Raw genomic sequence first — 28,000 nt, 5'->3', positions numbered from 1 at the left:
TTAATCCTCTGGTTGAATATCGCTGAGCGTTGTAATTGAGGTGTTGCGTTTTTGTCGGTGGTGACATATTTTCATGAAAGGGCTTCAAGTCAGTGAAATATTTGCTCTTTCTGCATAGTGTGTTAATTTGTTAGTTTATAACGTGCTTTTCTCAATTTGCTGTGCTTTGCGATGCACGGGTACAACTTCTTTCTGTCCACCGCCCTGACGATACTGTTCTCCGGACCAGCTCAAGGATACTTCCCCGAAGAGCGCTGGAGCCCCGAATCTCCACTTCTTGCCCCGCGGGTCCTCATTGCCCTCGTCTGCCGCAACTCTGAACATTCTCTGCCTTATTTCCTTGGAAATATCGAACGTCTGAATTTTCCCAAGGACCGCGTGGCAATTTGGTAAGTGTCTGTTTAAATGTGAGGGATGGTCTCTGTTTTATGATGGTATTGATGTGGCTAGCATATTAGTTAGCTAACGTAACTGTAATGTACAAGGGCAGAGTGTCATTCCTCGTTACTGGTAAATTTTATGTATGTTTAGATGACAGTCAAAAGCAACTTTCCTAGCACCAACCATAATGTACAATAATGTACATAATATGCTAGATCAGAATTACAGCTATCATCACGAAGGTTCTGGAAAGATGAATCCAGGCTAGGGGGCGCGACTTTCCTTGTAGTGAGTCTGTGAAAGTATTTAGGGGAAAAGGGGGGTAGTCATTTTCCTGCAACGTCACCAGAGTGCACTGCATGGTGCAGTGTTCAATTGAATTGGTCAGATGTTTGGCATTTCTGTTGAAGTAGAGGCCACTACTACTAGCCAGTGCCTACGTGGTATTTATTCACCCATTGGAAACACAGGAAGGATAGGGCCCCCCTGCCTGTAACTAGCTGAGCCCTGTCAATCCGTCTTCTACTGTATTTCTCCTCACCTTCGCCAATGAGAGGATATCCCCTCTGTCTGAAAACTATCCAGTGATTTCTGAATGTGTCGCCCTAAGGGCTAGGCTAAATACTGATCTGTTAGTTCAGCTATTAAACGGAGATGATGACTACAGGAAATATAGCCACAGGAAATCTCTTGACTGTCCCACATGATGAAAGCGGGGAGGGGACTGTGGATCTTTATATTTTAGCAGTCTAAATGAGTGGGTGGTGGGATAAAGGTCAATTTGAGCTTTTCTTGGTATTGACCTCCAGGTCAGATAAGTTACTGTGTAGCCTATTACTAAACAGTGTATTGATGTTGTTTTGAGGCAAAACAATTTTTAAATAAACAATGACTTGGAACTTCTATGTTTAGGCTACTACTGATGAATCAAATCAAATTTTATTGGTCACATACACATGGTTAGCAGATGTTATTGCGAGTGTAGCGAAATGCTTGTGCTTCTAATTCTAACCGTGCAGCAATATCTAACAATTAATCTAACAATTCCACAACAACTACCTAATTCACACAATCTAAGTAAAGGAATAAGAATATATACCGTTGAAGTCGGAAGTTTACATACACATTTAAACTCAGTTTTTCACAATTCCTGACATTTAATCCTAGTAAAAATTCCCTCTCTTAGGTCAGTTAGGATCACCACGTTATTTTAAGAATGTGAAATGTCCGAATATTAGTAGAGAGAATGATTTATTTCAGCTTTTATTTCTTTCATCGCATTCCCAGTGGGTCAGAAGTGTACATACACTCAAATAGTATTTGGTGGCATTGCCTTTAAATTGTTTAACTTGGGTCAAACGTTTCAGGTAGCCTTCCACAAGCTTCCCACAAAAAGTTGGGTGAGTTTTGGCCCATTCCTCCTGACAGAGCTGGTGTCACTGAGTCAGGTTTGTAGGCCTCCTTGCTCACACAAACACTTTATCAGTTCTGCCCACATATTTTGTTATAGGATTGAGGTCAGGGCTTTGTGATGGCCACTCCAATACCTTGTCTTTGTTGTCCTTAAGCCATTTTGCCACAACTTTGGAAGTATGCTTGGGGTCATTGTCCATTTGGAAGACCCATTTGCAACCAAGCTTCAACTTCCTGACTGATGTCTTGAGATGTTGCTTCAATATATCCACATAATTTTCCTACCTCATGATGCCATCTATTTTGTGAAGTGCACCAGTCCCTGCTGCAGCAAAGCACCCCCACAACATGCTGCTGCCATCCCCGTGCTTCACGGTTGGAATGGTGTTCTTCGGCTTGCAAGCCTCCACCTGTTTATCTTTTGATTTCTAAGGCTTGTATCAAATAACTCTAAATATGTTTCAAATTATCCATTTTTACACTCAACATAGCCCCTTCATATGCGCACATCCACTCTATTTTATTCAGGTAACTTCAATTATATTCTTCTTAATATAAAATAATATCATATAAAATAATGGCACAGATCTTATAAGCATATCTTGTCTGCTAGATGAACAAGCCCATGGAATCTTTCCTCCAAACATAACGATGGTAATTATGGCCAAACAGTTCTATTTTGTTTCATCAGACCAGAGGGCATTTCTCCAAAAATGTAACATCTTTGTCGCCATGTGCAGTTGCAAACTGTAGTCTGGCTTTTTTATGGCGGTTTTGGAGCAGTGGCTTCTTCCTTGCTGAGCGGCCTTTCAGGTTATGCTGATTCGTTTTACTGTGGATATAGATACTTTTGTACCTGTTTCCTCCAGCATCTTCACAAGGTCCTTTGCTGTTGTTCTGGGATTGATTTTCACTTTTCGCACCAAAGTACGTTAATCTCTAGGAGACAGAACGCGTCTCCTTCCTGAGTGGTATGATGGCTGCGTGGTCCATTGCCATAATTACAATGGACTATCCAGAGCAACTGGAAATCCTCTCAAACTAGAGTAGCTGACAACATTAGTTTAGATTTAACACTTTGTGACAAACAAACCATGACAAACAAGATTCTCTGGTCTGATGAAACCAAGATTTAACTCTTTGGACTGAATGCCAAGCGTCAGGTCTGGAGGAAACCTGGCACCATCCCTACCATGAAGCAGGGGCGTGGCAGCATCATGCTGTGGGGATGTTTTTCAGCGGCATGGACTGGGAGACTAGTCAGGATCGATGGAAAGATGAACAGCGAAAAGTACAGTGAGAGCATTGATGAAAACCTGCTCCAGAGCGCCCAGAACCTCAGACGGGGAAAAGGTTCACCTTCCAAGAGGAGAATGACCCTAAGCACACAGCCAAGACAATGCAAGAGTGGTTTCGGGACAAGTCTCCATGTCCTTGAGTGGCCTAGCCAGAGTCCGGACTTGAACCCTATCGAACATCTCTGGAGAGACCTGAAAATAGCTGTGCAGCGACGCTAAGTGATAAATAAGAATAAAATAAGAATACTCTTATTTAAATATGAATAGCTGTTAAAAGCTCCTTTGGTTGTGCATAGTAGTCTATGGTGTTGCCAGGAAACAGCACCCTCTTCGAAGAAGTGGGAGGTGAAGATCTCCCGCACATGGATTGCTTCCCGTGCTGCATTGTTGGCCCCCATCCTGGCAACATCCTGCAGAGCAGCAGACCTCTCCTCTGGCACACGGCCGAGAGCTGCAGGTTCCCTCTGATACTCGTGTCCATCCTCCTGACGTTATGCAGAACACAGGTAGCCTTCACACACGCCTAAATTCCCCCACTAGGCAGTTCCAGATGGCCCTGGTCAACCAACCATGTAATGCCCTACACGGTAACTGTAGCCAATTGTTTTGAAGGAATCTCCTAGTTGCGAGGTATCTGTAGGAATATGGAAGATAATGTCATTTATTCGACTTTTACATCACCAGGTCATTGTGGATTACTAAAGTATAATATCTCTTATAACAAATCATGATAACATTGGATAGATGGATGCATGTGCACACACGTGTGCATGTGTAGCATGTGACAACAGCAGGATCATATCAAGGATAGCATCACAAATGGATACATAAATACCACTTGAAGCTTGCTGTTGAGTTGATCGTTTGAAACAGCTGTGTTTCTGGGGAAGGAGGAGGGGATGGGGTTCACCATTTTAAACCCAAACAACATGCTCAAACAGGGTATGAGGCTCTGAGCCCCAAGCTGTCTGCTTGGCTGCGCTGGAGAGGATTGGAATGCTCTAAAATGATCTTCACTCACCTACTTTAGGCCTACCTCCATGAATGGGCCACAGTGTAGTGAGGTCACAATATACCACGGCTTTACGGCTAGACTCTAGTCCTTGAATATACTAGCCTAACTGTGGTAGATGTGTGGGCTTAGGCTATACTCCAATTGACAGTAAATGTGTTACTGTTTGTGTATTAAAAAAAAAATAGAAAATGTATTCAATGTTATACCAAAACGAGGCATTTTGTTTAGATGTGTTTGTAAGCCCATTAAGTCACACCTGTGCTTTTTCCAAACAGTTTCCTATGTTTAAAACATGGTCCATGTACTGTCGTAAACATGGAGCTATGTTATAAACATGGCCTTACAGTAACAAACAGTTTTGCACTTGGATTTCCATAATAGGCTTAAGGATATCTTACTGTTATATCAATGTTTTGTCAGCTCATGTTGAGATAAGTCCAGGTCCCAGCTCCAGACCATTTTTGTATAAATCCAGCTATATGCATCAGATCCAAAATTAATGTAAAATGTCATTAGTGGAGTTGAAACATAGGCCTATCTGGACCTACACAACCAATGGCTTGGGCAGAATGACAGTGTAGGCTACCCCTGCATACGGTTTCTGGAGAGCACAGGAGGAGCGGATTTCGACTGTACACAAAGGCTTTGAGAGCCCTGTATGTGAAATCGGTTTGATGAGTATGTAGGTATGTCTTGGACGGCTAAGGTGAGGAGACAGGAGAGAACAAACTTAGCAAGGAGCTGCCATGTTCTCACAGACCAGTGTGACATCAGCACTCCAGCACTCCACACTGAGAAGATAGAACCTACTTTGGCTGCCTGCCGTCAGGACTGGAGAATTACAAGCTGGTTTAGGCCAGACCAGCACTCTGACTCTGTTGCCTGCCTAGAAACAACTCCTAGGCACTATTCTGCATGATTTGGATAGGTTAAGGCTAAGCAATATGGGGAGTAGCTCCTCCCTTGGGCCCCATCCAGAAACGGCCCCTAGCAGGCACTGATCTGGAAGAATTTGATAGGAAGGCCAGCAGAATAAACATGAAGATAGTTAGCTCCTCCTTGCCCTCTGCTTACATAATAGCCTACCTAGCCAATCCTCTCAGATCTACATGCCTAGAGGAGATATGGGATAGGGGCTGTCTCTTGACAGGGCCTAGGGCTCAGGAGGAGTGATGGGTGTTGTAACTAGAGAATGACTGATATGGATTTTTTTAGGGCCAGTACCAATTTTTGGGGGTCAAGGAGGCCGATGGCCGATATGCAATATCATTAATATAATTTCGCAGCAACAGCTGTGTATATTCATCAATATACATATATATACAGTGCCTTGCGAAAGTATTCTGCCCCCTTGAACTTTGCGACCTTTTGCCAAAATTCAGGCTTCAAACATAAAGATATAAAACTATTTTTTTGTGAAGAATCAACAACAAGTGGGACACAATCATGAAGTGGAACGACATTTATTGGATATTTCAAACTTTTTTAACAAATCAAAAACTGAAAAATTGGGCGTGCAAAATTATTCAGCCCCCTTAAGTTAATACTTTGTAGCGCCACCTTTTGCTGCGATTACAGCTGTAAGTCGCTTGGGGTATGTCTCTATCAGTTTTGCACATCGAGAGACTGACATTTTTTCCCATTCCTCCTTGCAAAACAGCTCGAGCTCAGTGAGGTTGGATGGAGAGCATTTGTAAACAGCAGTTTTCAGTTCTTTCCACAGATTCTCGATTGGATTCAGGTCTGGACTTTGACTTGGCCATTCTAACACCTGGATATGTTTATTTTTGAACCATTCCAGTGTAGATTTTACTTTATGTTTTGGATCATTGTCTTGTTGGAAGACAAATCTCCGTCCCAGTCTCAGGTCTTTTGCAGACACCATCAGGTTTTCTTCCAGAATGGTCCTTTATTTGGCTCCATCCATCTTCCCATCAATTTTAACCATCTTCCCTGTCCCTGCTGAAGAAAAGCAGGCCCAAACCATGATGCTGCCACCACCATGTTTGACAGTGGGGATGGTGTGTTCAGGGTGATGAGCTGTGTTGCTTTTACGCCAAACATAACGTTTTGCATTGTTGCCAAAAAGTTCAATTTTGGTTTCATCTGACCAGAGCACCTTCTTCCACATGTTTGGTGTGTCTCCCAGGTGGCTTGTGGCAAACTTTAAACAACACTTTTTATGGATATCTTTAAGAAATGGCTTTCTTCTTGCCACTCTTCCATAAAGGCCAGATTTGTGCAATATACGACTGATTGTTGTCCTATGGACAGAGTCTCCCACCTCAGCTGTAGATCTCTGCAGTTCATCCAGAGTGATCATGGGCCTCTTGGCTGCATCTCTGATCAGTCTTCTCCTTGTATGAGCTGAAAGTTTAGAGGGACGGCCAGGTCTTGGTAGATTTGCAGTGGTCTGATACTCCTTCCATTTCAATATTATCGCTTGCACAGTGCTCCTTGGGAGGTTTAAAGCTTGGGAAATCTTTTTGTATCCAAATCCGGCTTTAAACTTCTTCACAACAGTATCTCGGACCTGCCTGGTGTGTTCCTTGTTCTTCATGATGCTCTCTGCACTTTTAACGGACCTCTGAGACTATCACAGTGCAGGTGCATTTATACGGAGACTTGATTACACACAGGTGGATTGTATTTATCATCATTAGTCATTTAGGTCAACATTGGATCATTCAGAGATCTTCACTGAACTTCTGGAGAGAGTTTGCTGCACTGAAAGTAAAGGGGCTGAATAATTTTGCACGCCCAATTTTTCAGTTTTTGATTTGTTAAAAAAGTTTGAAATATCCAATAAATGTCGTTCCACTTCATGATTGTGTCCCACTTGTTGTTGATTCTTCACAAAAAAATACAGTTTTATATCTTTATGTTTGAAGCCTGAAATGTGGCAAAAGGTCGCAAAGTTCAAAGGGGCCGAATACTTTCGCAAGGCACTGTATATCAATTTTAAAATCACACCGTTTTTACCAAAGTTAAATGTAATCTACCTACGTAACAACATAATGTTATTTGAATGGTAAATCTCTTGATAAATTGGGTAAATGAAGATGGCATAGGCCTACTCACAATACAGGTGAATGCATATTCAATAAGGGTGTGCATGCATTGATTGAGTTATTGAGGAGGGGGTCGGTAGGTAGGTGAACAAGGCAGTTAACCCACTGCCCCTGAACAAGGCAGTTAACCCACTGTTCCCCGGTAGGCCGTCTGACTTGCCTAGTTAAATAAAGGATACAAAAATTGAGCTTGTTTTGGCTGTTCAGTGGAGTGTATCTATGGTGCTACAGCGAACAACATCTGTTTGTCTTCCATTTGGGACTTATATTAGCCTATATTAGATCAGAGATGGGCAGAATTTCTGTTACATGTTTTTGAAATAATTACTTCTGAGTATTTTGTCATTGGAATTATACTGGGCTGAACTACACTCCAGTGTATTTTAAAAATACAAAATACTTTTCTATAAAAATGTTTTACATCGGCTCACATCACACCCCCCTTTCACCCTTCATTGGTATCAGAAGTCTGATACAGTATGGTGTGATTAGAGCGTCTGATAAATGAACTTAAAGTATATGTATTATTGTTTGTTGAAGGAAAAAGTACTTGATACAATTGTGATATGTTGTTGTCTCACCTGCATTCGGTAAGTATTCAGACCCCTTGACTTTTTCAACATTTTGTTACGTTACAGCCCAATTCTAAAATTGATTCTATTCATTTTTTTCCTAAACAATCTACACACAATACCCCATAATGACAAAACAGAAATTGTTGCTAATTTATTGAAAATAAGTAAAAATGTACATAAGTACCCTTTGCTAAGACAACGCAAAATGGGCTTCTGGACAAGTCTCTGAATGTCCTTGAGTGGCCCAGCCAGAGGCCGGACTTGATGCCGATCGAACATCTCTGGGGAGACCTGAAAATAGCTGTGCAGCGATGCTCCCCATCCAATCTGACATAGCTTGAGAGGATCTGCAGCGAACAATGGGGGAAATTCCCCAAATACAGGTTTGTCAAGCTTGTAGCATCATACCCAAGAAGACTCAAGGCTGTAATTGCTGCCAAAGGTGCTTCAACAAAGTACTGAGTAAAGTGTCTGAATACCTTTGTAGATGTCATATTTCAGTTGTTGTGTTTTTATACATTTGCTAACATTTCTAAAAACCTGTTTTTGTTTTGTCATTATGGGGTATTGTGTATAGATAGATGAGGGGAAAAAACCATTTCATCCATTTTAGAATAAGACGTAACAAAATGTGGAAAAAGTTAAGGGGTCTGAATACTTTTCATATGCACTGTATCTTAAGATGAATGCACTATTTGCAAGTCACTCTGGATAAGAGCGTCTACTAAATGACTAAAATGTCAATGTAAAAATGAACAATTGCAAGCATGCTGAGTATTATTCTAATGAGCTCCGCTCTGAAACAAGGTCAATAATAAACCTAGTGCGCTTTGCAGTCCATTTTGGCATGTTCTGTTGACATATACATTTTGGTCATTTAGCAGACACTCTTATCCAGAGTGACTTGCCCAACTAAGGTAGATAAACAACAACATATTACAGTCATAGCAAGAAACGTTTTTGTAACTGTTACTGAGAATGTTGTTGCTGTTCAGACCAGCTACTTGCAAATTTATTTTTTTATTTTAAAATACAAAAAACATGTATTTACATGCGTTACAAAATAAAAAACATGTTTTAGTTTATTTTGATACATTGATCTTTATGGTATTTCGTATCTGTATGATGTAATTGTCTTTAGTCATTTACGTCCATCCCTGCTACTGATCAACGTTTGCATTGGACCATCACTCCAGCATGTCACGCCTGTATGGAAGGACATCATTATAGACACTGCTCTTAGTTTGAGAATATCAAATAACATCTATTCAATACAAATGGGTCTAACGTTAAGTCATGATCTGTGATCATGCTTATGAAACTAGTATTTTTTTGTTGTCATTTTCCATGATCGGGAATAAGTATTTTTTTCAGCTATCAGGAGCATCTCTAAACAACTCAGCTGCCAGGACGAAATTCCAAACAACTCAATTGGCTATTTCAGCTATGTGTTAAGAAATGGGCGGGTTGTAACTTGATCCTACTGCTACGATTTGATAGAGCGAGGCTGTAACTCCGCTCCCTTTCACATCTCCTCATATCTCTCGCCATCGCTCATACACTACATGTCCAAAAGTATGGGGACACCATTTCAGCTATTTCAGCTACACCCGATCACACAGCCATGCAATCTCAATAGACCAACATTGGTAGTAGAATGGCCCGCACTTTCAACGTGGAACCGTCATAGGATGGCACCTTTCCAAGAAGTCAGTTCGTCAAATTTCTGCCCTGCCAGAGCTGCCCCGGTCAACTGTAAGTGCTGTTATTGTGAAGTGGAAACGTCTAGGAGCAACAATGGCTCAGCCGCAAAGTGGTAAGCCACACAAGCTCACTACCGAGATCCACACTGCCTCTGGAAGCAACGTCAACACAATAACTTTTCGTATGGGAGCTTCATGAAATGGGTTCCATGGCCGAGCAGCCGCACACAAGCCTAAGCCTGTCCACATACTTTTTGTCCCTGTACCTAAGAAAGCAAAGGTTATTGCCCCGTAGCACTCACCTCTGTCATCATGAAGTGATTTGAGAGACTAGTCAACAGTTCGCCCTCAGTTAGTGAAGGTAGGAAACAACCTCCTCTTCGCTGATCCTCAACACAGGGGCCCCACGAGGGTGCGTGCTCAGCCCCCTCCTGTACTCCCAGTTCACCCATGACTGTGTGGCCAAGCACGCCTCCAACTCAATCATCAAGTTTGCAGATGATACAACAGTAGTAGGCTTGATTACCAACAATGATGAGACAGCATACACGGAGAAGGTGAGGGCTCTGGGAGTGTGGTGCCAGGAAAATAACCTCTCACTCAACATCAACAAAACTAAGGAGATGATCGTGGACTTCAGGAAACAGCAGAGGTAGCACCAACCCTATCCACATCGACGGGACAGCAGTGGAGAAGGTGGAAAACTTCAAGTTCCTTGGCGTATACATCACTGACAAACTGAAATGGTCCACCCACGCAGACAGTGTGGTGAAGAAGGCGCAACAGCGCCTCTAACCTCAGGAGGCTAAACAGCCATCACTAGCACATCAGAGGTAGCTGCCTATAGACAGATTAGGAATCACTGGCCACTTTTAGAAATGGATCACTAGCCTCTTTAATAATGTTTCTGTATCTAGCAATACTCATCTCATTGTATAAACTGCATTCCACACTATTCCACACTATTCTACGATATCTTAGTCACTAAAATTGTGTTTACATATTGCATCACCCATTTCATATGTGTAAATATTGTATTGTATTCTATACTACACCGCTGACTGCTAAACAGCCATCGCCAGCACATCAGAGGTGGCTGCCTATAGACAGATTAGGAATCACTGGCCACTTTAAGGAAATGCAACACTAGCCACTTTAAAAATGAGAGACTAGTATCTCGCATTACTCATCTCATATGTATAAACTGTACTCTACTATTCTACAGTATCTTAGTAACATTAATTATGTATAGATATTGCATCACCAATCTCATATGTATATACTATATTCTAAACTATGCCACTGTATCTTATATACAGATATATATATATATATATATATATATATATATATATATATATTTAATCCATTCCTTACTTAGATTTACGTGTTTTTGAGCATTTGTTGTGAAACTTCGATATTACTTGTTAGATATACTGCACTGTCGGTGTCACGCCCTGAACTTCGATATCTCTGTTTTCGATATATTTTGGTTAGGTCAGGGTGTGACTAGGGTGGGTCATCTAGGTGTTTGCATGTCTAGGATTTTTTGTATGTCTAGGGTTTTTTGTATGTCTAGGGGTTTTGTATGTCTATGTTGGCATGATATGGTTCCCAATCAGAGACAGCTGTTTATCGTTGTCTCTGATTGGGGATCATATTTAGGCAGGCCTTTTCCCCCACTTTCTGGTGTGGGATCTTGACTAGTGCCTGTCAGCACTATATTGTATAGCTTCACGGTCCGTTTGTTATTTTTGTTGGTTTGTTCGGTGTTCATTCTTTTAATCAAAGAGAATGTACGCATACCACTCTGCGCCTTGGCCTCACTCATACGACGATCGTGACAGTCGGAGCTAGAAGCACAAGCATTTTGCTAACCCGCAATAACATCTGCTAAACACGTGTATGTGACCAAAATTTGATTTGATGTAGTGTACCACTTGGTGCTGTTTATTGCGATGACATTTGCTACCAAGCCATACATGTGCATAATATCTAACAAGGAGAGCGAAGGTAGGAAAAACTATGCAAGTCAATACACGGATACGATTGCAGCTGGTCAGATCAGCAAACCAGTAAATAGCCAACGTTACTCAGCAAGTCAGATGACTCGTTGCCGAAAATAGTGCATGTAAGTAGCTAGCCACATTTGCTATTAGCTCCTATCTGATATCTTAGCACCATGTTTATCTAGCCAGCTAGAGAGCAATAGTAAAGATCATTGGACAAAGGGTATGAGAAAATGAATGGAGTTTGTCGTTTTTTTGGTGATTTTTTGGCCTTTGGTAAACACAGGCTTAGGAGATCTGATACGTTTTGCTCTCTGAGACCATTTTCATCAGCTAATGTCACTTTTTGTGATTTTTTTTTAATAAAAAAGGACACTAGGCTTTATATTTCATAAAAGGTCATGTTAACTGACTGATATTATTTCATAGAACAAAATGTATATTATCTCCTAAGCCTGTGTTAACTTCAAGGTTCTGATCTGGAAGCACGGTTTTGACTGCTCCTACAGTTTTGCATCGGTACTACAGTTTAACTGATGCCCCGGCCCAAAAAGACAATTTCCATACAGAGATTTCCACATAGAGAAGTCCGATTAGAAAATTCCTAATAAGACACTTTAGTCATCGCCTTTGTGCAAAAAACATCCATTGACTTATTCAAATAATTGTTGCTGAGGCCAATTGTTTTTCATCACTCACAGGCGAAGATATTACCATTTTATATTTATCCAATGTCTGACATGTTTTTGGATGACTTGATGACGTCGTCGCTTCTCGCGCTGCTGTCTGTGCGTGCTGAGTGCTAGTGCGCATGTAATATTGGTCCGTCTAAAGCGGACTCTGGATTGGCCCAGTGTCGTCCGGGTTAGGGGAGGGTTTGGCCGGCTGGGATGTCCTTGTCGCTCTAGTGACTCCTTGTGGCGGCCGGGCGCATCCAGCTGTGCGGTGTTTCCTCCGACACCTCGGTGCGGCTGGCTTCCGGGTTAAGCGAGCAGTGTGTCAAGAAGCAGTGCGGCTTGGCAGTGTTGTGTTTTCGGAGGACGCACCTTCGACTCTCCTGAGTCCGTATGGGAGTTGCAGCGGTGGACTAGAAGACTAGAAAAGGTCAATATTGGCGGATATATCGGCTCGACTGATTAGCAGTCATTCTCTCTGGTTGTAACAGGATCCCCTGTTCCTATTCACATAGACAGAAAGATGTGGTTTGAGTTGGGACCGCCGCAGAATGGAATCAGGCACGCAAACTGTCAGTCTGACACAATAACTCTCAAACACACACACACACACACACACACACACACACACACACACACACACACACACACAGTCCTTTTCAGTAGCTAATAACCATAAAGTTTCACTTCCCCAGCCTTCTTGCTTATTTAGTCTATTTTCTGCTTTTTAGTAACCCACATGGATGTGTGATGGATATTAGAGCTGCTTTGGTACGGGTGTAAGACATGCTTGTATGGAATTCAATGCTGGAGTCAGTATCCCATCGCTCTTGAAAATAGGCCATTGAAGTGAACACTGAAGTACTGTCATCTGATATGCTCTTTCACATTCACTGTCTCTACTTTACTCAGGTCTACTTCCAATGCCACGTCTCCTATAAACGTCTGTGTATGTGTCTATGTGCTTATTACCCTTACACTGTTGACCAGAAAAGGAAAAAATAATAATGTGTCTCTGTGTTGTACAGGGTTGCGACGGATCACAATGTGGACAACACTACAGCCATCCTGCGTGACTGGCTCGTCAAGGTCCAAAAACTGTACCACTATGTGGAGTGGAGGCCGCAGGAGGAGCCCACGTGAGTTCCTCTCATGTTCACTTTATAAACTGTGTGTGTTTCTGTATCTATCTGTCTCATTTATACAGGAGAGGTAACACATTACAGGAGAGGTAATTACATTACTTTTGTAAATCATTTATAGATGGTTAATATGTGAGTTAAACTACATATTAACTCATAAACTATCTACCAACTACGTATAAACCCTTAACATCCTCCTTAAAGACACCTTAATGTACAGTGTCAGCAGAGAGGCATCTTAATGTAAAGTGTCACCGGAGAGGCACCTTAATGTACAGTGTCACCGAGAGGCACCTTAATGTACAGTGTCACCGGAGAGGCACCTTAATGTAAAATGTTACAAAAAGGAACCTTAATGTAAAGTGTCACCGAGAGGATGTACTGAATGTCCTGTTTATGTTTGTCACTCAGAGAGTACCAGGATGCAGACAGCCCGAAGCAGTGGACCAACCTCCGCTATGCACACGTGATGAAGCTACGGCAGGCAGCACTGGACTCCGCAAGAGACATGTGGGCAGACTACTTCATGGTACTTCTTTATCCAGTCTCCATGACGACCCCAACCTCTTTTACAGATCAACAGTGTGCATCCCGAACGGCACCCTATTCCCTACATAGTGTGTAGGGAATAAGGTGCCATTTGGGATGCAAAGTGCACTGCTTTTGACCAGGGTCAATGTGTAGGGAATAGGGTGCCATTTGAGACGCTGTCAAGTCTTTCTCCACGACGACCCGTCCTATTTTACGGAGGCGCAGAGTTCTCCTTACAAGAACAATAACGCAGTAAGAGAACAGCAGGAGTCAGGTTTTCCTGTCTCACTTCTGGTTTAGAGGAAACCAATTCATCTGGCTTGGTGTTACTATGTACCATTCTGTAACAAACCTGGCTGAATCTTAAATATGACAGCTTTGAGTTCTATTCTTGCACCCCAAAGCATGAACACATTGTCCAGGACTCGCAGGGGTATAATTATGGGACGGAGTGAAAGCACAGATGAGGAAGTTTTGTTCTTGAAATGTGCCTTTTGTCTTCAGTAATGTTGTGCAATTAAAGCTGGGTTAAAATAGAGCAGCTAAAGTTTATGAATTAAAACAAATACTATTTGAACCCAGGTCTGTGGCCAATACTGCCTCTTCATTCTAACACTGATTCTGGTGGCTGGACTTAGGCTACAATGACATCCATTGTTCAAAGTGTCACAAGAGAGGGTTGACATTGCAGAGTGATGTTTAAAGCGTGAAGTGGATTAAGTGTCTCACTGTTCCCTCTCCCCTTTCTATCAAACTCTCTCACACACACACACGCACTCACACCCTCTTCCACTTTCTCCTGTCTAGGTAGCGGACTGTGATAACCTATTGACCAATCCTAATGTACTGTGGAAGCTCATCAAGGAGAAGAAGACGATCGTAGCGCCCATGTTAGAGTCCCGTGCAGCTTACTCCAACTTCTGGTGTGGCATGACCTCCCAGGTATGCTACTGTGTGTGTGTGTGCTTGTGTGCTTGTGTGCAGGCGTGCGGTCGTGTCCTCCCCAGATACTTTGCATGCGATCATGCATTAAAGTGAGAGCACAATCACCTTGATTGACGCGCTTAGAAGTGCTCATCGTATTCTAAACAGTTCTCCCTCGTCCTCCTCCAGGGTTACTATAAGCGTACCCCGGCATACATCCCTATGAGAAAGCAGGTGCGTAAAGGATGCTTCGCGGTTCCCATGGTGCACTCCACCTTCCTGATTGACTTGAGGAAGGAGGCGTCACGCCAGCTGGCCTTCCACCCCCCTCACCCAGACTATAGCTGGGCCTTCGATGACATCATTGTCTTCGCCTTCTCAGCTCGCATGGCAGGTACTGTTAACGTGTTCTCTCTTGTGTATCCTGTTTAGTAGCTTTCACATACAATACAGCATGATAATGATTTGGTACACATTGTGTTAGACCTCTACGCTCAAATGGCATTTGGGCCTGCTGTGGTTATTCTGTTCACATGGCAGGTAGGCCTGCTGTGGTTATTCTGTTCACATGGCAGGTAGGCCTGCTGTGGTTATTTAGATTTCACCCCTGCCCCACCCCCGTCCCGCCCCTCAGAGGACTTAGGTAGGCCTGCTGTGGTTATTCTGTTCACATGGCAGGTGGGCCGGCTGTGGCTATTCTGTTTTATATGGCAGGTAGGCCTGCTGTGGTTATTCTGTTCACATGGCAGGTGGGACTGCTGTGGTTATTCTGTTTTATATGGCAGGTAGGCCTGCTGCTGTTATTCTGTTCACATGGCAGGTAGGCCTGCTGTGGTTATTCTGTTTCATATGGTAGGTAGGCCTGCTGTGGTTATTCTGTTCACATGGCAGGTAGGCCTGCTGTGGTTATTCTGTTCACATGGCAGGTGGGCCTGCTGTGGTTATTCTGTTTTATATGGCAGGTAGGCCTGCTGTGGTTATTCTGTTCACATGGCAGGTGGGCCTGCTGTGGTTATTCTGTTTTATATGGCAGGTAGGCCTGCTGCTGTTATTCTGTTCACATGGCAGGTAGGCCTGCTGTGGTTATTCTGTTTCACATGGCAGGTAGGCCTGCTGTGGTTACTCTGTTCACATGGCAGGTGGACCTGCTGTGGCTATTCTGTTCACATGGCAGGTAGGCCGGCTGTGGTTATTCTGTTCACATGGCAGGTAGGCCGGCTGTGGTTATTCTGTTCACATGGCAGGTGGGCCTGCTGTGGTTATTCTGTTTTATATGGCAGGTGGGCCTGCTGTGGTTATTCTGTTTTATATGGCAGGTAGGCCTGCTGTGGTTATTCTGTTTTATATGGCAGGTAGGCCTGCTGTGGTTATTCTGTTCACATGGCAGGTGGGCCTGCTGTGGTTATTCTGTTCACATGGCAGGTGGGCCTGCTGTGGTTATTCTGTTTTATATGGCAGGTAGGCCTGCTGTGGTTATTCTGTTTCACATGGCAGGTGGGCCTGCTGTGGTTATTCTGTTCACATGGCAGGTAGGCCTGCTGCTGTTATTCTGGTCACATGGCAGGTATGCCTACTGCTGTTATTCTGGTCACATGGCAGGTATGCCTACTGCTGTTATTCTGGTCACATGGCAGGTATGCCTACTGCTGTTATTCTGTTCACATGGCAGGTATGCCTACTGCTGTTATTCTTTTATATCTGAGTTTTCAGCAACAGTAATGAATAAGATTATATGGACAGGGAGGACCTGATTCTAGATCAGCTCTCCGCCTCCCGCAGGCGCTTTGTGAATAGGCGGAGGCTACGACTACGTAGCTTTCACCCCTGCCCCACCCCTGTCCCGCCCCTCAGTGGACTTCTTTCTCAAATCTAAGGATCAGAAATCACGTTCTGCACGTGTTTTTTAAATGATTTTTTATGTGCAAAATTCCTGGGGGTCTAACAGACTGTGGTGAGTTTTCAGAGTCTGTTTTTTCTCATTCTATCCACAGACATAGTGTATGCTTTGTGTAAGATATCTTAATTATACTTTTGCATAAATACATAAGTGTCATATTTTGAAGGTAGATATTTTCAGGCGTGACACAAAGAACCTCATCTACAGTGAGACTTGTACTGTGAATAGCCATAGCAAAGCAATGTGTAAATGTTTGTAGTAACCTTGTTGTTAATAACAAACGTCTCTTCTCCCTCTACACTACTCTTCCTCCGTCTTCCACAGATGTGCAGATGTTCCTATGTAACAGAGAGACTTATGGGTATTTCCCCGTGCCACTGCGAGCCCACAACTCCCTGACAGACGAAGCAGACAGCTTCCTACATTCCTTGTTGGAGGTCAATGGTGAGTGTTATGTCATATTGTCACAGGTCAAAAGGTCAGCTCTAATGTCCATACTAGCATCCGAATTGGACAAAACTGGTTGAAATTAGGTCTTTTTGACGTCTCACTGGGTTACCACTTAGGATGGATGCTCAATACATTGCCTCATTCTAAGTGGTAGGCCAGTGTGGATATCAGAACACAGCTGGAAGTTGGAGCATTTCGTTCTTCTCTAACTAATGTTACTGGTCAGATTGTGAGTTGTTTATCATTCCTATAATTTTTCTCCTTTCTCACGTTAGTGCGGAACCCTCATGTGCTGCCCTCGGAGTACATCCCGGCCCCCATAAAGATACAAGATAAACTGGGCTTTGATGAGGTGGGATATGAGCCAGCTCAGAATATGGTTTCTGAGTTCCTTATTGACCCCCTAGCTCCTATGCCCACATTGTTAAACTCTTTCTATGGAGGTTGAGTGTCTGCAGGTTTTCACTCCTCGCTTGTACTTGATTGATCAATTAAGGTCACTGATTAGTTAAGAACGCCCCTTGCGTGGTTGTCTAGCTCTTAATTGGACACAATCGAAAGTAAATGTCAAAAACCAGCAGACACTCGGCCCTCCATGGAATGAGTTTGACACCTCTGCCCTAGGCACTCCTGAAGATGTGTAAGGATCTAATGGCATTAAGCAATAAGGCAATTGCTTCACCATGTCTTCTGGTAGGCTTGGTTGAAATGTCACCACATTTCATACACCTATCCAATTGTTTTCTGAGTGTTTAAGGGTAGCTGTCTATTTAGCATTTATCAACTACAATTCAGAATGTCTCTTTTGCACCCTTCAGCTCTAAATGTCTCCCTCTGTGGGTGCCATGTGGTATTGCATGTATTGACTCACTACCGTACAGTAAGGCCCATGCATTGCGTGTGTGCAGGTGTTCATGATCAACCTAAAGAAACGGACCGACCGGCGGGATCGCATGCTGAGGACTCTGTACGAGCAAGAGATTGCCTGCAAGGTCATTCAAGCGGTAGACGGCAAGTAAGTTGACCCCTTTTTGAAGGTACTCCTCTCTCGGCACGTCATACACTTCATGTACCATTAAAGGTAGACTCAGTGATGGGACATCATAACATACAGCAAAAGTTGCCCCACTGTTTATAATGTCATGTCGCTAAGTCTTCAAGCCCTCAAAATGACCCTGTTATTTCTCTCTCCATCTCTATGTGTGTCTCTCTTTATCTCTGTCTCTTTCTCTCTCACCCCCCCCTCTCCCGCCCCTCCCTCTCTCTCCCTCAGAGCGATGAACATCAGTGAGATCAATGCCCTGGGGATCCACATGCTACCAGGCTACAGTGATCCGTATCACGGCAGGCCCCTCACTAAGGGAGAGCTGGGCTGCTTCCTCTCACACTACAACATCTGGAAAGAGGTGAGCCCTGCAGCTGCAGGCCAGGCTAGTGTTCAGTAGGGAGAACATTTTTAGAAACGGTGTGAAACAGGGGAGGTAGTACCTGAACTTGTCCAATAAGAACACAGATTTTCATTATTTGTTAACAAAAAAGTGTTGCTCCAGTGTGCTCTCCTAATGAATACATAAGGGTTGGGCTCAATTCATAATATTATTGAGAATGCCTCAAATTCTTGAATTTAATTTTACTTAAATTGAATTTGAATTGTAGTAGTAAACCAGATACAGAATTGCAATTCAAATTTGAATGAAAGGAAATATAATTAAATTAAATTAAAATGCCTCTTCTATTCTACAGTACATCTTGCACATAAAACATCAAACACGTTGTGATATCCGTGCAGGATAAACGCTTGAAATGAATGACCAAGGAAAACAAAACATGTATGCGAATAACATTAAAAAAAAGAACATTGGCCTGTATGCGAATAAGTTATATTTCATTAATCACTGAAACTTTGTTCAATTTGGGGAAAATACAATATTCCCCAGAATGTGGTAGTTTAACCCTCAAGTTGACCCTGAGGCCTTCAAAAATAAGCCAAAGAAATTAAATGGTTGGTGAAAATATCATTGGCAATTCTAGTGATATAGTCTTTGGTATCTGGAAGTATGACCTGGCAGATTCAATGAAACTCATGTTCTATGATTTCTTTTAATTAAATTATACTTCACTCAAATTCAACATCCTGTGGGGTGTGGCCTATTCAACTCGAAATTCAACTCATGCTGGGATGTGTTTTTCAATTATGTTAAAGGTAATTATGATGCAACTATGATGGTGATAAGATATGGATTACAATTATCATCATGAATATTAAGGCTATACACACTACATGTTACACACATAGACACTCGACCATGCAAATTGGCAGGGTTATTATTTATTTGGACAACACACATTATAGTCTTACTCTTATACAGACATCGTACACACTCACTAAATTACATCCAATATCATTCACATCAACCTACTCAGATTTACTACACACAATATCTTATCTCCATTTTTTTAACATCTGTGAAATTGGCTCACGGGCAAACAGGCAACAGAATCAAACAAATATTGCTAGAATCCATTTCTTGAATTCTAAATATCAGACATTTGAAAGCTCTTTGACCGTCATAATACCTCTGATAGCAGTAACTTTACAATCACTAATTATGGTCAATTTACACTGAGAATAGTATCTAGTTATGGTAAGGGGTGAAATAAATATAGCCAGTTATAATTGTAACGGTTTAGCAGATTATAAAAAAGATCAGTCTTTTCTAAAAGAAACGGAATTTAACATATACTGTTTACAGGAAACTCACTCTACATCCTTAGATGAAGTTGCTTGGAAAAAGGAATGGGGTGGTGAAATAATTTTCTGTCATGGACAAAGCAACTCAAAAGGTGTGATGATATTAATTAACAAAAATGTATATCTGAATGTGCAAATAGTCAGGAGTGATTCGCAAGGCTGGTGGATCTTTTTGAATATGAAAGTGGATGAAAAACAGATTTGGCTCATTAATCTATATGGTCCGAATAAGGATGATCCATACTACTTTGAAAATATAATATAGTAGATAATATAATAGAGAAAAATTCACAAAATTCTTCCTGAATCTCCAACACAGGAACGCAAACAAAAATAATTTGCAGAAACTCGTTACTGAAGACAGAGTCATCAGTCATCTATGATTCTCAGAATTATATTTTAAAAGAGGAAGCTAAATATTTTAAGCAGATGTTCTCATTTCCGTCTCATCCTCTGCCACTGAATGAAGATTACGGTAAGGAATTATTTCCAAATAATACAAAAAATGGAAATTAACAAATGTACAGAAAGATAAGTGCGAAGGTCAAATTACAGAGGAATAACTTTTTGAGGCTATTAATTCCTTTCAGTCTGGAAAACTCCCAGGGCTTGATGGCATACCGGTAGAGGTAGAGCTTTTTTTATATACTAAAAGCTCCATTCTTAGATTGTTTTAACTACTCCTATAGAAATGGTAGTCTGTCAGGTACGCAGCAGGAAGGTCTGATTTCACTATTATTAAAACAAGACCCAAATGGCAAATAAAGATCCAGTCTAAAAAAAACTGGAGGCGCCTTACACTTCAATGTAGTGATGCAAAAATACTAGCGAAATGCATAGCACTCAGAATTAAAAAGGTTTTACCAGGTATTGTTCATCCTGATCAGACAGGTTTTTTACATGGACGATACATTGGAGATAATATACGACAACTACTAGAAATAATAGAACATCATGAAACATCCATGAAGCCAGGCCTGGTATTTATAGCGGAGTATGAAAAGGCATTTGATAAAGTAAGACTGGATTTTATTTATATTTTCAATTTTGGTGACTCTCTTTATAAAATGGGTAAAAGTAATGTATAGCAACCCCAGGTGTAAAATAGTAAATAACGGCTACTTCTCAGAGTTTTGAATTGTCAAGAGGAGTTAAACAAGGGTGTCCGCTGTCACCATATCTATTCATTATGGCAATCGAAATGATAGCTATTAAAATCGGATCCAATAACAACATTAGAGGATTAGAAATCCCAGGCTTAAAACAAATGTCTATGTATGCCGATGACTCGTTTTATATTAAGTCCGCAAGCTAAATCCATGCAATGTCTCATTGAAGATCTAGGTAACTTGTCTGGACTCTCTGGACTAAAGCCTATGTGTATAATGTTACCTCTTTAAAAAAATATACATTTTACATTACCCTGCGGTGTACCTATAAAATGGGCTGCCGGTGAAGTACAGATACTTGGTATTCATATCACAAAATATATGAATAAGCTCTCCACAAGGAATTTCAATAGAAAACTTGTAAAAATAGACAGGATCCTGAAACCATGGAGAGGTAAATACCTGTCTATTTATAGAAAAAAATGCCCTTGTTAACTCTTTAGTCATATCTCAGTTTACTCACTTATGGCACTGCCTACTCCTGATTCGTTTTTCAAATCATATGAGCAAAATATATTTTGCTTTAACTGGGACGCTGAACCAGACAAAATAAAGCATACCTATCTATATAATGAATATGATTTGGGTGGGTTGAGATTATTAAATAAAAAGCACTAAACCTCTCTAAAAGCTTCACTAATTCAAAAGTATTTTCTTGAATCCTAAATGGTTTTAAAGTAGATTACTAAGAAAAGCTCATCCATTGTTTAAAAATTGCCTTTTTGCCTTTGTGCAGAAAGTATCTACAGTGCCTTGCGAAAGTATTCGGCCCCCTTGAACTTTGCGAACTTTTGCCACATTTCAGGCTTCAAACATAAAGATATAAAACTGTATTTTTTTGTGAAGAATCAACAACAAGTGGGACACAATCATGAAGTGGAACAACATTTATTGGATATTTCAAACTTTTTAACAAATCAAAAACTGAAAAATTGGGCGTGCAAAATTATTCAGCCCCTTTACTTTCAGTGCAGCAAACTCTCTCCAGAAGTTCAGTGAGGATCTCTGAATGTTGACCTAAATGACTAATGATGATAAATACAATCCACCTGTGTGTAATCAAGTCTCCGTATAAATGCACCTGCACTGTGATAGTCTCAAAGGTCCGTCAAAAGCGCAGAGAGCATCATGAAGAACAAGGAACACACCAGGCAGGTCCGAGATACTGTTGTGAAGAAGTTTAAAGCTGGATTTGGATACAAAAAGATTTCCCAAGCTTTAAACATCCCAAGGAGCACTGTGCAAGCGATAATATTGAAATGGAAGGAGTATCAGACCACTGCAAATCTACCAAGACCTGGCCGTCCCTCTAAACTTTCAGCTCATACAAGGAGAAGACTGATCAGAGATGCAGCCAAGAGGCCCATGATCACTCTGGATGAACTGCAGAGATCTACAGCTGAGGTGGGAGACTCTGTCCATAGGACAACAATCAGTCGTATATTGCACAAATCTGGCCTTTATGGAAGAGTGGCAAGAAGAAAGCCATTTCTTAAAGATATCCATAAAAAGTGTCGTTTAAAGTTTGCCACAAGCCACCTGGGAGACACACCAAACATGTGGAAGAAGGTGCTCTGGTCAGATGAAACCAAAATTGAACTTTTTGGCAACAATGCAAAACGTTATGTTTGGCGTATAAGCAACACAGCTGAACACACCATCCCCACTGTCAAACATGGTGGTGGCAGCATCATGGTTTGGGTCTGCTTTTCTTCAGCAGGGACAGGGAAGATGGTTAAAATTGATGGGAAGATGGATGGAGCCAAATACAGGACCATTCTGGAAGAAAACCTGATGGAGTCTGCAAAAGACCTGAGACTGGGACGGAGATTTGTCTTCCAACAAGACAATGATCCAAAACATAAAGCAAAATCTACAATGGAATGGTTCAAAAATAAACATATCCAGGTGTTAGAATGGCCAAGTCAAAGTCCAGACCTGAATCCAATCGAGAATCTGTGGAAAGAACTGAAAACGGCTGTTCACAAATGCTCTCCATCCAACCTCACTGAGCTCGAGCTGGAATGGGAAAAAATTTCAGTCTCTCGATGTGCAAAACTGATAGAGACATACCCCAAGCGACTTACAGCTGTAATCGCAGCAAAAGGTGGCGCTACAAAGTTTTAACTTAAGGGGGCTGAATCATTTTGCACGCCCAATTTTTCAGTTTTTGATTTGTTAAAAACGTTTGAAATATCCAATAAATGTCGTTCCACTTCATGATTGTGTCCCACTTGTTGTTGATTCTTCACAAAAAAATACAGTTTTATATCTTTATGTTTGAAGCCTGAAATGTGGCAAAAGGTCGCAAAGTTCAAGGGGGCCGAATACTTTCGCAAGGCACTGTATCTTTTTCAAACAAGCATTGCAGAGCTGGCTGCAATTTCAATGTCATCCCCCAAGAAAAGATAGAACAAATATTATGGCTGAACTCAAATGTGCTGGTTGATAAAATACCTGTATTCATGGGAAAGATGTTTGAAAAGGGTATTTTGTTCTTAAATTATATTGTAAATTGGAATGGTAGAGTTATGTTATCAGAATTGTACAGGAAGGTCTGCTCAATTCAAGAGTACAACCAATTGATTACAGCATTACCCCAAAAATGGAGGAGGCAGGTGGCAGCGGGAGGAAGAAGGGAACTGGTCTGTATAACATAAAGGATTAAAACTGGCGGAGGAAAATAAATAAGAAATTATACCAGTTTCATTTGAGGACCAGGATGTTGACAACTGTGCTATACAGATTGCAAAAATAGTTAGGAAGAGATTTTTTTATGTACCGATTCAATGGTACAGGGTGTATGAGTTGATATATAAAAAGACGCAATATTCAAGACTTCGTGCTTTTCAGCTGAAATTATTATATTGAATTCTTGCCAACAACAAAATGTTGAATATTTGGGGCATAAAATCATCGAAGCTCTGCAGATTTTGTTGTGAGGATACAGAATCAATAGACCATTTATTTTGGTATTTCCCTCAGGTAGCCTGTTTCTGGTCTCAGGTTCAGGAATGGCTGAAAACGCAAACATTGATCTTAAATTGACCCTAGAAATAGTACTGTTAGGGGATCTGGATAGACTGGGTCAGTCAATTACTAATATACTAATACTCTTAGTAAAAGTATTTATCTTCAACATGCAATCTGTGGATTCTATTTGATTAGATCGATTGAAATTGTACTTTAAACATCACAGCATAATTGAAGATATACACCACCATTCAAAAGTGAAGAGGTGACTCCGGGATGCTGGCCTTCTAGGCAGAGTTACAAAGAAAAAAACATATCTCAGACTGGCCCAAAAAATGTTTTATTAAGATGGGCAAAAGAACACAGACACTGGACAGAGGAACTCTGCCTAGAAGGCCAGCATCCCGAGTCGCCTCTTCACTGTTGACGTTGAGACTGGTGTTTTGCGGGTACTATTTAATGAAATTGCCAGTTGAGGACTTGTGAGGCGTCTGTTTCTCAAACTAGACACTCTAATGTACTTGTCCTCTTGCTCAGTTGTGCACTGGGGCCTCCCACTCCTCTTTCTATTCTGTTTAGGGCCAGTTTGCGCTGTTCTGTGAAGGGAGTAGTACCAGATCTTCAGTTTCTTGGCAATTTCTTTCATGGAATAGCCTTCATTTCTGAGAACTAGAATAGACTGACGAGTTTCAGAAGAAAGTTATTTGTTTCTGGCCATTTTGAGCCTGTAATCAAACCCCAAAATGCTGATGCTCCAGATACTCAATTAGTCTAAAGAAGGACAGTTTTATTTATTCTTCAATCAGCACAACAGTTTTCAGCTGTGCTAACATAATTGCAAAAGGGTTTTCTAATGATCAATTCGCCTTTTTAAAATTATAAACTTGGATTAGCTAACACAACATGCCATTGGAACACAGGAGTGATGGTTGCTGATAATGGGCCTCTGTGCGCCTATGGAGATATTTCATTAAAAAAATTGGCTGTTTCTAGCTACAATAGTCATTAGCAATGTCTACATTGTATTTCTGATCAATTTTATGTTATTTTAATGGCCAAAAAATAGCTTTTCTTTCAAGAACTAGGTTTGCCTGAGGCTGATGCCTTGCAGGTGTTTGTAGACATGCATATACACACACTCATTCAAATACCCACATACACACGGACACACACACATGTAAATAGTGCCAGACATGCACTCAAACATATAGAGTTGGCCTTGCTGTTGTGATTTTAGTTATCCTTGATGTCCTTTCTTTTTTGCATTGTTGTTTTGTTTCCCTTTTCTTTTTCTTTTTTCTCTTTAGTTAAATTTATTGGTTGTTGGTGCATTGGGGGGTTCTTTTGGGAGGGGGATGGAATGAATTAATTTGTTTTTGCAGGAGGAGTCTCGGATGGTTGAGGGGCAGCTATTGGGGAACTGTGGGGTGGGGGGGGTCTTAGAGGGTTCGGGTCCCCGTTTTTGGCCTTGTGGGAGACATGTCGACATGCCCTTGAGCAGGGCATTGACCCTGGATACTTCTGTGTGTCGCTCTGAATGGGAGTCTGTTGGATGACTGGTGTGGTGTAGTGGTTGAGCGGCTTCACTTCAAGTATATTGTATGTTTTGGTTTCAATATTTATTTTAATTGTTATTAAACTCATGAGTTGAATATGGAGACAATTCCAAAATTCTGAATTGAGCCCGATCCTGGAACACACCTCTGACTGCCACTCTCAGGTATAGATAGAGTGTACATATGTTTCTTTGCGTCCTCTGAATGTGACGGTCACTGTTTTATCTCTGTGTGTGTTCAGATCGCAGAGCGGGGTCTAAAGAGTTCCCTGGTGATCGAGGACGATCTGCGTTTCGAGGTCTTCTTCAAGCGACGCCTGATGAACCTGATGAGTGAAGTGGAAAGCCAGGGTCTAGACTGGGACCTGATGTGAGTGTTCCATACACTGTTCCACTCATAGAGATACATTCAATTACTGTTGTGTGCTGATGACTGAAGTGGAGAGCCAGGGGCAAAACTGGTGTCCCATAGACTGTGCATCATCCACTATACACACTGGATATCCTCTATTATAGGTCAGTGATTCTCAACCTCTGGTCCGGGGACCGGAATTGGTCCCTGGGATGTCGCTGGCCGATCCCTCAGACACATGATACAGTATTTGGTTAGTTCTTAAGTGTTAATTGTAATGTTAGAAGTCCTTTTAAAAAGAGTTAAGAACCCCTGTTCTAGCTTGCTGACTCAGCACTTACTGTCCATGTGGTGTAAACTTTCTTCAACAACTGTTCTTCCTCCCAGTTATATCGGCAGGAAGAGGATGCAGGTGGACCGCCCTGAGAAGTCTGTGCCCAATATACACAACCTGGTGGAGGCCGACTACTCCTATTGGACGCTGGGCTATATGATGTCATTACAAGGAGCCCAGAAGCTGCTGAGGGCAGAGCCGTTGAAGAGGATATTACCCGTAGATGAGTTCCTCCCTGTCATGTTCAATAAGCACCCTGTGTAAGTTTACCCCTCTCTGTCGCACCCTTTCTCTCTTTGTCTTTCTGTCGCCTGTCTCTTTGGGTAAATCTCAAAAGTATTTTCCCGGATTCCTCGAGTCTTCTCGCCTCCTTTTCAAAGTGCAGCAAACGAAGGGAGCATCAGAGGAGAAAGATATTCTCTTCCGAAGCTCCCCCCACCCCCCCTTCACGGTTTAAGGAGGCAGCGAGGAGAGAAGACACTTGAGAAAAGACTTGAGATTCACCCCTTTTCACCTATTTCTCTTTTCAATGTTTCCCTTGACATCTTTATCTCTCCTCTCTCGTGCTTCTCTCTCCAGCTCGGACTACATGGAGCAGTTTGAGGTGCGAGACCTGAAGGCCTTCTCGGCCGAGCCTCTGCTAGTATTCCCCACTCACTACACAGGAGACGCGGGCTACATCAGCGACACAGAGACCTCCGTGGTGTGGGACAACGAGAAGGTCCGTACGGACTGGGACCGGGCCCGCTCGGGGAAGACCCAGGAGCAGGCGGAGATCAGCAGCGAGGCCCAGAACTCTGATGTACTCCAGTCACCTCTGGACAGCACAGCCACACGGGACGAACTATGAGAGGGGAATGGGTGGAGAGGAAGGGGATGGGATTGACGATGGAGGGTTGATGGAGAGAAATGCTGAAGATTCTGAACCACCATGGTTTTTTTTTTTTACGTTTTTTTTTACGCCCCCTTTCTTTGCATCCTTGCAGCAACAGGATGTATAGTACATGGGCTCCTGTTTGTTTTATTTTTTTAACCAAAGAGGACAAGTTGAAAACAGGGATCGGTTGCGTTATTTTTTTCTTCCATTTACTTTTTCATTTCAGAAATATGTTGGACTCACCTTTATTTTGCTGCATTTACTAGACCTAAATACAGGGTGGGATCTGTATGTCAACAGTGATCTGGTTGGCCTGTCTATTACATTTCAGTGAAGTGATTGGCCTGTGAACTGGGACTTTGTTTCTGATTGGTCACTACCATACCTCAAGTGCCTTATAGCCTAGTTCATCATGCCAAATCTCACAACTGACCCGAGTAGACCTCGACTCCTAGAATAAATACATCATTTATTAATTGTTAATTAATTAACATGTGTGCATGTACTATAACCGTGTACTGTAAAAGTCTTTCTGAAAGCACTGGGAAAGACGAGCATCTTGCATGATTTTGGATATGGCTTTAAGATGACCTTTTTCATTTGTTAATTTTCAAACTATAGGTAGACCTAACATATTTTGCATCCATTAGAGATTTATGCTTGAAAGTTGTGTGTGCTGCTTCGCAAACGAGTCCCATAGTTTTACGAAAACCTCACCAATGAGCTCAAAGTCCTATGCTATGACATATGAGATTAATACCAAAACAGTTGTAATTAAAAAAGCAACAGCTCCCAAAGTGAATGACTTGGCTACCCGCCCTCCCTGTCAGACCCTAACCATTGAGTTACAGTAGTGCTCTTTATAGCAGTGGAGTACGTCTTTTTAGAAACCAACAGCTCCTAAA

The 28,000-nt window shown here is 41.9% G+C and overlaps 1 protein-coding gene across 2 annotated transcripts; it reads left to right on the top strand.

Annotated features, from left to right (window-relative positions):
• Window positions 1-2: 2 nt before the first annotated feature.
• colgalt1a (collagen beta(1-O)galactosyltransferase 1a) lies at window positions 3-27,892 on the top strand. Of its 2 annotated transcripts, XR_005035073.1 has the most exons (13): window positions 3-389; window positions 13,168-13,278; window positions 13,693-13,810; window positions 14,620-14,754; window positions 14,926-15,130; window positions 16,958-17,077; window positions 17,359-17,435; window positions 17,992-18,098; window positions 18,357-18,489; window positions 25,775-25,902; window positions 26,049-26,137; window positions 26,272-26,478; window positions 26,798-27,037. XR_005035073.1 is itself a non-coding variant. In XM_036938061.1 (12 exons), exons 1-12 carry the CDS (start codon window positions 172-174, stop codon window positions 27,066-27,068), a joined length of 1,830 nt encoding a protein of 609 aa, XP_036793956.1. In that variant the 5' UTR covers window positions 5-171; the 3' UTR covers window positions 27,069-27,892. The 2 variants fall into 2 exon arrangements, 1 of the variants encoding a protein (XP_036793956.1); XM_036938061.1 differs by lacking the exon at window positions 26,049-26,137 and having other exon boundaries at window positions 5-389; window positions 26,798-27,892.
• The last annotated feature ends 108 nt before the right edge of the window (window positions 27,893-28,000 follow it).

Source organism: Oncorhynchus mykiss, chromosome 12, assembly GCF_013265735.2.
Source record: "Oncorhynchus mykiss isolate Arlee chromosome 12, USDA_OmykA_1.1, whole genome shotgun sequence".
NCBI lineage: Eukaryota > Metazoa > Chordata > Actinopteri > Salmoniformes > Salmonidae > Oncorhynchus > Oncorhynchus mykiss.
This window is presented reverse-complemented; position numbering and strand designations above follow the sequence as displayed.

What these genes read in the sequence shown, in the direction of transcription:
- colgalt1a (XM_036938061.1), top strand. Translation starts at nt 172, where the DNA reads ATGCACGGGTACAACTTCTTTCTGTCCACCGCCCTGACGATACTGTTC. An exon ending in TTCCTTGTTGGAGGTCAATG is followed by an intron (nt 17,078 to 17,358) that starts GTGAGTGTTATG and finishes TTCTCACGTTAG; the next exon opens with TGCGGAACCCTCATGTGCTG. An exon ending in GGTCTAGACTGGGACCTGAT is followed by an intron (nt 25,903 to 26,271) that starts GTGAGTGTTCCA and finishes TCTTCCTCCCAG; the next exon opens with TTATATCGGCAGGAAGAGGA.